We start from the raw sequence: 10454 nt of genomic DNA on the forward strand, positions 1-10454 counted from the left end.
TCCAAACGCCGTCAGTTGGTAACCCGGACCCACATTAGAAAGCAGAGGTCAAGCCAGAGCAAACGGTCTACCGGGCTCAGCCGCCCCCTTTCCTTGCGCTGATTGGCAGCTGCAGGCTTCCCGGTCTGATTGGCCGAACGAACGCAGCGCGTAATTTAAAACATTGTATCAGTAACAAAGGTGCGCCTCGTGGGTGGAGTTGTGCTCTCAGACGACGAAAGTCCAGGTTCGGCGGCAGGGTGTGTTAGCCGGTACCAGAGGAGGAGCGAGTGTCGCGTCTTCGGTGAGTTTAGGGCTGTGCCAGAGCCCAACTGCGGTACCAGTTCTTGCCCTCGAGGGATAGGCTCTTAGAAACCGAAGCTGCCGCCACCCCCTCCCCCTTTTTTTAATACCTCTGTCCTCCCTTGGGGCCTAGAGTGAGGTTGGAGAAGGAGCCTAAGGCAAATATACCTTCTCCTCTACACCGGTGAGCGAGGCACCCTAGTTAGTGTATGGCCTTCTGCTTTTGGAAAAGCGAGGTGTTTTCATTCTTTTTGGCGGTCGGAAATGCCTAAGACAGGATTACGTGATTAACTCTTTCTCTTACCCCCTATCCCTCTACTGGATTTGAAGGAATAAGGGAGTAGGAATTAAGGCAGCGAGAGGAAGGTGTCCTGGGGCAAGGAAATTGTTTCTTAAAATTTGCAGCCCCTTCTGTCCCTTAAGGTTCCCCTCCCGACCCACTCTTGTCTCTTTGTAGACCTAAGCTGCCCCTGCTGTCATGTCTCAAGGGATCCTTTCTCCGCCAGCCGGCTTGCTGTCAGATGAGGAGGTTGTAGTCTCCCCCATGTTTGAGTCCACAGCTGCAGATTTAGGGTCTGTGGTACGAAAGGACCTGATATCAGACTGCTCTGTCATCTCCACCTCCCTGGAGGATAAGCAGCAGGTAAAGGAGTTGGACAGTGGCTTGTCAGCAGAAAGTGATAGCCTCAGTCTACCAGTTGTTGTTAACAGAATTAATATGAGGTCAAAGACAGCAATCCCAAGGGTCTGAGAGATCAATTCAAAATTAGGAGCAGGACAAGTCAAAAATGTAAATTTGTGTGTCCATAAGAGCTATTATTTGCATTCCATTAATGAAAGATACTCACCTGCATACTCAGTCCTATGAGGGAAGGCTAATAGAGTTCTCTTCTTCACCGTGAGGCCTAGATGTGTTAAATAATTTGCCCAATACCATATTGCCATTTAGTATGTTTTTAATATCAACTGTAAATTCCATTTATGGAGTCTTTATGCCAAACTGGGGTTTCTCAGCTGCAGCATTATTAACATTTGGGGCCAAATAATTCTGTTTTATGGGGCTGTCTTGTACCTTAAGATGTCTAGCAGCATACCTGGCCTCTACCCACTAGATGTCACTAGCTCCTTCCCACTGTGACAACCAAGAAACTTCCCCTGACATAGCTAAATGTCCCTTGGCAGGGAAATAGTGCTTGTTGAGCACAACTCTACTAGGATGTCTCCTCTTTTATAGAGAAAATTTCATGAGAGCAGGAGCCTTGGTAATATCCCTGACTGTGGACTACCAGAACATTAGAGTTCCCAGGCCATAGTAGGTAGATCTCTAAACATCTGTTGAATGATGTGGGTTCTATTATTAACCCAGTTCTATAGATATGGAAACAGAGGCGGGAATCTAAAGAACTTGTTCAAGATGTCATACTTCTAAATGATGGAATTGGAACTCAAATTTAGGTTCGTCTGCCTCCAAGGTGCTTAACTACTATGTTTTGCTGTAATACCACAGTCTAATTTGCCTACCAGTTAACCAGTTCTAATTCAGAAAGTCAGTGTGGTAGGCCATGTTTCCAGGATACTGAAGACAGTGAAGGGTGATAAAACAGTGAAAAAACCCATGTGGGTTGGAATGATTATGGAGCTATAGAGTAGCTTTCTGTACAGACATTTGAGGTGAAATGGAGGTAGTGTTAGCAGATTCTCTGGAAATAAGCTATGTTTGCCCATCTGCTTGGAAGTAATTGCTGATTCCGCCCTGGAATTCTGCCACAGGTTCCATCAGAGGATGGTACAGAGAAGGTGAAAGTATACCTGAGAGTTAGGCCCTTGTTACCTTCAGAGTTGGAACGACGGGAAGATCAGGTGAGTGTCTAAGGCGGGAGGATTTAAGATAGAATGATGCAATACAGTAAAGGTTCCCGGGATTGTTTCCTTCTGTGATTTTTTTCTTTTTACCCCTTCTCAGGATTGTGTCCGTATTGAGAATGTGGAGACCCTTATTCTACAGGCACCCAAGGATTCCTTTGCCCAGAAGAGTAATGAGAGGGGAATTGGACAAGCTGCCCATAGATTTACCTTTTCCCAGGTATGGAGCTACTACTTTATGAACAAGAACCAACATATTAGGGGCAACCTAATTCTCTCTTTAGAGGGGAAGCTTTTCAATTGATCGTGAGATCCATTACATGTCTATAATTTTGGGGACTTGTGTGCAAGTCAGTGCATCACATACTTTATGTGCATTAAGTCCCAGCATTTCCCATTATTATTATCATTCTTGTCCCTATTTTCCTGATAAGGATACTATGACTCAGTGAAGGTTATGTTGTTGAATCGGTAGTGTTAGGCCTTGCATCTAGAATTATCCATCTCCAAAGCCCACACCTGTGATTACTGTGTTGCTCTAAGGCCCACACAATGGCCTTGGAGACCACTGAAGATCAGAGGCAAAGACCAGGGTACGATCCCTCCATTCCTGATAGTACCTGGAAATATTTGTTGATTTGGATGAGAGAGGCACTGGCAGAGAGCGGTTTAATTTTCAGTGTTTGGAGAGCATCTGGCAGCACTGCAGGAAGAGGTTGCTTGAGTGGTCTCCAGAGCCAATCACCCAGGAAGGGACTTATCTGCTGGCTCTGTACAGGAGGCAAGTGAGAGATGAGGAATGGGCTTCTGAGAAATTGGGTCTGTCTCTAGATCTTTGGGCCAGAAGTGGGACAGGCATCCTTCTTCAACCTGACCGTGAAGGAGATGGTAAAGGATGTACTCAAAGGGCAGAACTGGCTTATTTATACATACGGAGTCACCAACTCAGGGAAAACCCACACAATTCAAGGTGAGTGAGTAATAGCCCTCACAGAATTGCTGATTGGCCTGTAATGGTGCTTTTTTGTTTTGTTTTGTTTTTAAGATTTTTTAATTTATTCGTTTGAGAGAGAAAGATAGGGAGAGTGCATGAGCAGGGGGGAGGAGAAGAGGGAGAAGCAGGGAGCTCAACATGGGACTTGATCCCAGGACTCTATGGGATCATGCCCTGAGCTGAAGGTCAGAAGACAGACACTTAACCAACTGAACCATACAGATACCCCTGTAATGATGTTTTTGAATTTGGGAAGAACACTCAGCTATCCATCTTTCACCATATTTCCAGGTACCATCAAAGATGGAGGGATCCTACCCCGGTCATTAGCTCTGATCTTCAATAGCCTCCAAGGTCAGCTTCATCCAACACCTGATCTGAAGCCTGTATTCTTCAATGAGGTAATCTGGCTAGACAGCAAGCAGATCCGACAGGAGGAAATGAAGAAACTGGCCCTGCTAAGTGGAGGCCTCCAAGAGGTGAAGTGCTAGGTTTACAGAGGTGGGGATAAGAGGACAAATCTGTGGAAAGCTGTGTGCTTATTTTCTCCCTGGGCCCCTCCAGGAGGAGCTGTCCACCTCCTTGAAGAGGAGTGTCTACATTGAAGGTCGAATGGGTACCAGCACCAGCTTTGACAGCGGCATCGCTGGTCTCTCCTCCAGTCACGTGACCAGCAGTAGCCAGTTGGATGGTATGTACCATGACTGGACTTTGTACCAAGTAACAGTAGAAACCCACTCCCTTGCTCCCAGCAGCTGCCAGATGTATAGACCAAAGGTTTCAACCTAAGCTGCTCCTTCTAAGGCCCCCACAGGCCGAAGGGGAGATGGACTACTCTGGAGTTGATGCCGTGTACATGGGCTTCTTCCCCAGAAACAAGTCACCGATGGGCACAGCCAGACACTGCCCCTGTGAGTGTCCCTGCTGATATCCGCTTCTCCATCTGGATCTCCTTCTTTGAGATCTACAATGAACTGCTTTATGACCTGTTAGAACCACCTAGCCAGCAGCGTAAAAGGCAGACTCTGCGGCTATGTGAAGACCAGAATGGCAATCCATATGTGAAAGGTATGGGAAGTTGGGGAGGCTGCCAACAACCCTGAAAAGGGACTTGGGAGAAACCTGGACAAGTTAGGTGCTCCCGTCTTTTGTGCACCTTTCTCTTTGCCTCAGATCTCAACTGGATTCATGTTCAGGATGCTGAGGAGGCCTGGAAACTGCTCAAAGTGGGTCGTAAAAACCAGAGCTTTGCCAGCACCCATCTGAACCAGAACTCTAGCCGCAGGTGATGGGCTGTGGGAGTCAACTTTTCATAAGTTCTAGAAAACAATAGTCCTCCGCCTAGTCATGGAAGATACACAGTGACTTTTCATTTTTTTCTTGATTTCATGCAGTCACAGCATCTTCTCAATACGGATCCTGCACCTTCAGGGGGAAGGGGATATCATCCCCAAGATTAGCGAGTAAGTTTTTCCTTTAGAAATGTGGGCTGATGGGGCGCCTGTGTTGTTCAGTGGATTAAAGCCTCTGCCTTCAGCTCAGGCCATGATCCCAGAGTCCTTGGATCAAGCCCCACATCGGGTTCTCTGCTCAGCAGGGAGCCTGCTCCCCCCCCTCCCCCCCCCCCCCCCCCCCCCTGCCTGCCTCGGCCTACTTGTGATCTCTGTCAAATAAATAAATAAAATCTTTAAAAAAAAAAAAAAAAAAACAGAAAAGTTTAGAAATGTGCGCTGCTTGGTTATAAATGGTACAGAGGCAGGGGTTAAGGGAAGTCCCCAAGAGTTATTACTTTTATTAGAGTCTTGCTCTGCTTTCTTGGGTACAGACATCCTTGGTGGGTCCTCCCCTCCTGAGAACTATGTGAAGGGCTGGAAAGCTCATAACATGTGGGGTCCTTATGTCAGATCCTGTCCACCATTCAAGGTTGTCACTCTGTGATCTGGCTGGCTCGGAGCGCTGCAAAGATCAGAAAAGTGGTGAGCGACTAAAAGAAGCAGGAAACATTAATACTTCTCTGCACACCTTGGGCCGTTGTATTGCTGCCCTGCGCCAAAACCAGCAGAATCGGTGAGCTTCTGACTGTAAACTGTGGGCTGGGATGGTCTGGAGCACTGCAGCTTGCTAAGAGACCTCCTGGTCATTACTGGAGATGGTGCTGGGATACTCCAAAAGCTGGAATTCTTTTCACAGCTCTGTTCTCTGATCCTTTGCTAGGTCAAAACAGAACCTAGTTCCCTTCCGTGACAGCAAGTTGACTCGAGTATTCCAAGGCTTCTTCACAGGTCGAGGCCGCTCCTGCATGATTGTCAATGTGAATCCCTCTGCATCTACCTATGATGAGACCCTTCATGTGGCCAAGTTCTCAGCCATTGCCAGCCAGGTAAGAAGATGTAGGTTGTGCTCACTTTGGGCTGGTACCTTTATTTAAGGAATCTGCTAGGGACTAGTTATGAATTCACTTGATTTCCCACCCGCTCCATCCCTAGCTCGTGCACGCTCCACCTGTGCAATTGGGATTCCCATCACTACAGTCCTTCATCAAGGAACAGAGTCTACAGGCATCTCCCAGCTTAGAGATGGGAGCTGAGAGAGATCCAGGCCTTGATGATGACACTGAAAATGACACTGACATCTCCATGTATGGCAAGGAGGTGAGAATGCAAGAAAGCTCTGGGGTAGCAGCTTGATGGCTACGTATTTTCCATGCTGCCTTCTAGGTGGGCCTTTACCTTTGTGGGGCATGGACATCTGATCACTTGTGAACTATGTGTCCCTCCAGGAGCTCCTACAGGTGGTGGAAGCCATGAAAGCGCTGCTTTGTAAAGAACGGCAGGAAAAGTTGCAGCTGGAGATGCAGCTCCGTGATGAAATTTGCAATGAGATGGTGGAACAGATGCAACAACGGGAACAGTGGTGCAGGTATCAGCTGAGTGACCACTCTTGGTCTGTCAACTACACCAGAGAGAGAGTGGGGAATAGGGACTAGGATAGAGTTGTGCCTTAAGCTCTGTTCTCCAAACTTACTCCTCCGAATCTTCGCTCCCTGACTTTTTCTTCTCCTTTTAAAAAGAAAAACTTATTATTGGGGCGTGTGGGTGACTCAGTTGGTTAAGCTTGACTCTTGATTTTTGGCTCAGGTCATGATCTCAGGGCCATGAAATGGAGTGTCCCCCCCCCCCCATTGGGCTCTGCACCCAGCTTTAGGCACTCTCTTTCCCTCTCCCGCTGCCCCTCCCTGCCAACTTGCTCTCACTCTTTTTTTCTTTTTTAAGATTCTTTTTATTTATTTGACAGAGATCACAAGTAGGCAAACAGGCAGGCAGAGAGAGAGGGGGAAGCAGGCTCCCCGCTGAACAGAGAGCCCGATGTAGGGCTCAATCCCAGGACCCCGAGATCATGACCTGAGCCAAAGGCAAAGGCTTTAACCCACTGAGCCACCCAGGCACCCCTTGCTCTCACTCTCTTAAAAGAGGACTTATTATGGAGTATAACTGACACCAGTATTAGTTTCACATGTACAAGCTAAGGATTTGACAATTCCATACATTTTTCAATGTTAACCACAGTAAGTGTAGTCATCATCTATCAGCCATAACATTATTACAGTGTTACTGACTATGCTGTACTTTTCATTTCTGTGACTTATTTATTATACAATTGGAAGTTTTTACCTTTTAATTCCTTTTACTGATTTCAACCATTCCTCCCAACCCCCTACCCCCAGCAACCACCAGTTTAGTTTGTTCTCTGTATTTAAGACTATTAAAAAAAAGTCTTTTAGATTCCACGTAAAAGTGAAATCATATGGTATTTTGTCTTTCTCTGACTTATTTCACTTAACATAATTTCTCAGTCCAAAAAAAAATAATTTTAGTCCATCCATGTCATTGCAAAAGGGAAAGATTTCATTTTTTATGGTTGAGTAGCATTCCATCGTTTGTGTTGCATGTGTGTGTCTATGTGTCCCCATCTTCTTGTCCTGCTCCATTTCCGGCCTGGGTCGGTTCACCCCTCCTTAGGCAACCTGGTGGTCTGGTCCCCCGCTCCCAGGAAGTCACCATATTGATGCCGAACTTAGTGCGGACACCAGCATAGTGCACTACAGCCCAGAACTCCTGGGCTCAAGCGATCCTCCTGCCTTAGCCTCCGGAGCAGCTGGGACTACAGGCACACTCCACCACGCCCATACCCCATCTTCTTTATACATTTTTCTCCTCTGACAGTGAACATTTGGACACCCAGAAGGAACTATTAGAGGAAATGTATGAAGAGAAACTAAAGATCCTCAAGGAGTCACTTACAAGTTTTTACCAAGAAGAGCTTCAGGTGAGTTGCTCTGAAAGCAGCCTCAACTGGCCACTGATTCCCATCACTAGCTTGTCTGAGGTAAATAGATTTTATAAACTCTGGTAGGGGAGGAATATGTAACTCAGTTTTTTCCTAGTCTTCTTGTACTGTATAGGTGTCAGTCTATGAATTAAGGGTTGGTTGACCTTGAAATGGTTTAAGTGTTAACAGGCTTTTTTTTTTTTTTTTTTTAATTTTAAGGATTTTATTTATTTATTTGAAAGAGAGAGCAAGCATGAGCAGGGTGGGAGGGGCAGAGGGAGGAGAAGCAGACTCCCTGCGGAGTGTGGAGCCAGGACCCAGAAGATCACTACCTGAGCCGAAGTCAGACTGAAGTCAGGTACTTAGTCGGCTAAGCCACCCAGGTACCCTGCTAACGGGCTTTTCAAGCATAACTGTTAGGGAAGGATTTGTTCACCGTTCAGTCATCTGTTCCTGCAGGATTTGCCTGACTCTGGATAGAACTGTGCTCTCTGCTTCCCTCTTAGGACCGGGATGAGAAAATTGAAGAGTTAGAAGCTCTTCTACAGGAAGCCAGACAGCAGCCAATAGCTCAACAGTCAGGGTCTGAACTTTCCCTTCGGCGGTCACAAAGGTTGGCAGCTTCTGCCTCCAACCAGCAGCTCCATGAGGTTAAAGCTAAACTGGAACAGTGCAGAGCAGAGCTAAACTCCACCACTGAAGGTAAGGAAGGAGAGAGGACAAAAAGCATAGGAGTGGTTCAGAGAAGAACTGTTCTTGAAACTTGGGCCTTCAGATTCCCAACTCCAAGTTAATTTTCTCAACTCTGAGCTACATCCCCTGACCTTTCACTCTAGGATGCACATGACCTCCCTTTTTATATTTGCTGCAAATATAAAAGCTACTGTTAATTCAGTTAAGAGGTAAGTCCAAGGCTAGAAAGCCTACATGTTAAAGTTTTCTTGTTTCCTTCCCTCAGAACTACAGAAGTATCAGAAAATGTTAGAACCACCACCCTCAGCCAAGCCCTTTACCACTGATGTGGACAAGAAATTAGAGGAGGGCCAAAAGGTAATTTACACCTTTCTCTGTTACCAAGGATCTTACCTAAGGCAGCTTCCAGCCCTCTATCCGTGGTTCATGTGAGGACCAGGGTTATTGTTTTTTGTGCATAGTCCGGCAGAGTGGTTACTTCATTTAGCTGACTAGCCTTCTAATTTTACTTCTCTTCAAGTGACTATTCAATTCCTTCAGCTCATTATCTTGGTTGATCTTGGCCACAATGTGGTTCCTACTCTTATTTTTTTCAGAATATAAGGCTGCTGCGGACAGAGCTTCAGAAACTTGGTGAATCTCTCCAGTCAGCAGAAAGAGCCTGCTGCCACAGCACTGGGGCAGGAAAACTTCGTCAAGCCTTGACCACTTGTGATGACATCTTAATCAAACAGGTCAGGGCACCTTATATATATATATCTTCTTCTCTCCCATCAGCCCACTCTAGAACACATGTGAGAAAGAAGAAGGAGAAGCAGAAGAGAAAGACAGAGGTTTGGGGGCTAGTCTTAAAGGAATAAAATTATTTATTAAGTACAAGGTTACTAATCTAAGTAATCTATAGGCATTTTCTGTTATAACAAACCTATGGAAGTAGATCATATTTCATCCAAAATGTGTAAATTTTAAGAGGCATGTGGCTGGCTCAGTCAGTAAAGTTTTATCTTGGGATCATGAGTTCAAGCCCCACATTGGGCATGGATCCTATTTAAAAAAATAAAACTCTGTATTTAAAAAAACAAAAAAGCCAAAATGCATAGATTTTATGAAAGTGCTATTTTACATACCACTAAGACAAAACACTAACAGTTAAGCTATAACAATTGTCATCAGAAAATGCACCCTGATTTGAGTGCAAAAAATACTTAGACTAAGCACAGCTTTTTCTTTTTCTTTTTTTCTTTAAGTTTATTTATTTTTGGTAATCTGTGCACCCAGCGTGGGGATCAAACTCATGATCTGAGACCAAGAGTAATATGCTCTACTGACTGAGCCAGCCAGGTGGCCCTAAACACAGCTCTTAATACATAGGCACTACGGCTCTTGGAGGTTAAATAAACTTACTCAAGCTCATGCCACATATTACAAAATGTCCTTCTATTCAGTGCTATTTGTTTGGGTTTTAAAGAAAACACTCCCTACTGAATGATAAGTCTTATTTTAGAGAATTAATCTTTGTAAAAACAGTTGTTAGTAACTAGGTAGTGGGTGGCACCTGTTACCTTGCACTTTAGTTTCTCTAATACACCAGACAAAAATGTTTTATTTAATTTTATTCATCTTCCTTAGGATCAGACCCTGGCTGAGCTCCAGAATAACATGATGCTAGTAAAACTGGACCTTCGGAAGAAGGCAGCATGCATCGCAGAGCAGTATCATACTGTACTAAAACTCCAAGGCCAGGCTTCTACCAAAAAGCGCCTTGGTGCCAACCAGGAAAACCAGCAACCAAACCAACAGCCCCCAGGGAAGAAACCGTTTCTTCGAAATTTACTTCCCAGAACACCCACCTGCCAATCAACAGACTGTAGTCCGTATGCCCGGATCCTGCGCTCACGGCGCTCCCCTTTACTCAAGTCTGGGCCTTTTGGCAAAAAATACTAAGGCTGTGGGGAAGGAGAGAGCAGTCATCACCCTGAGGCAGGCCACTGCTTGAGAAACAGGTCTCTTAAAAAGCTTTACCAATACCTGGAACTGTATCCAGAATGCAATATATATATACACTATAGTTATTTTCCTCCCTTTTGTAATATAATCAAATATGTAATCTCATGCTTTTTTACTTATATGGTTTCTATGTACACACAAAGTTGTATTAAATAAACATACTGTTCACATTTTTTGTTTGAATTCCAAATTTAACAAATTCATTAAAATGGGACTTTTAGGGGCGCCTGGGTGGCTCAGTGGGTTAAAGCCTCTGCTTTCAGCTCAGGTCATGATCCCAGGGTCC

The 10454-nt window shown here is 45.2% G+C and overlaps 1 protein-coding gene across 1 annotated transcript; it reads left to right on the forward strand.

Annotated features, from left to right (window-relative positions):
* Window positions 1-151: 151 nt before the first annotated feature.
* Window positions 152-10351, forward strand: KIF20A (kinesin family member 20A). Its single transcript, XM_059417644.1, has 19 exons — window positions 152-283; window positions 740-925; window positions 2053-2142; window positions 2246-2365; window positions 2977-3115; window positions 3431-3618; window positions 3704-3830; window positions 4013-4207; window positions 4313-4424; window positions 4534-4602; window positions 5063-5206; window positions 5354-5519; window positions 5626-5790; window positions 5919-6058; window positions 7363-7465; window positions 7975-8170; window positions 8427-8518; window positions 8758-8895; window positions 9791-10351. Exons 2-19 carry the CDS (start codon window positions 761-763, stop codon window positions 10103-10105), a joined length of 2664 nt encoding a protein of 887 aa, XP_059273627.1. The 5' UTR covers window positions 152-283; window positions 740-760; the 3' UTR covers window positions 10106-10351.
* The last annotated feature ends 103 nt before the right edge of the window (window positions 10352-10454 follow it).

Source organism: Mustela nigripes, chromosome 12 (genome assembly GCF_022355385.1).
Source record: "Mustela nigripes isolate SB6536 chromosome 12, MUSNIG.SB6536, whole genome shotgun sequence".
Taxonomy (NCBI): domain Eukaryota; kingdom Metazoa; phylum Chordata; class Mammalia; order Carnivora; family Mustelidae; genus Mustela; species Mustela nigripes.

Bases quoted from the DNA above. Each gene is read 5' to 3' on its own strand.
- KIF20A (XM_059417644.1), top strand. From the start codon at position 761: ATGTCTCAAGGGATCCTTTCTCCGCCAGCCGGCTTGCTGTCAGATGAG. The intron at 2,366-2,976 runs GTATGGAGCTAC...GTCTGTCTCTAG, and splicing joins ATAGATTTACCTTTTCCCAG to ATCTTTGGGCCAGAAGTGGG. The intron at 8,519-8,757 runs GTAATTTACACC...TATTTTTTTCAG, and splicing joins AATTAGAGGAGGGCCAAAAG to AATATAAGGCTGCTGCGGAC.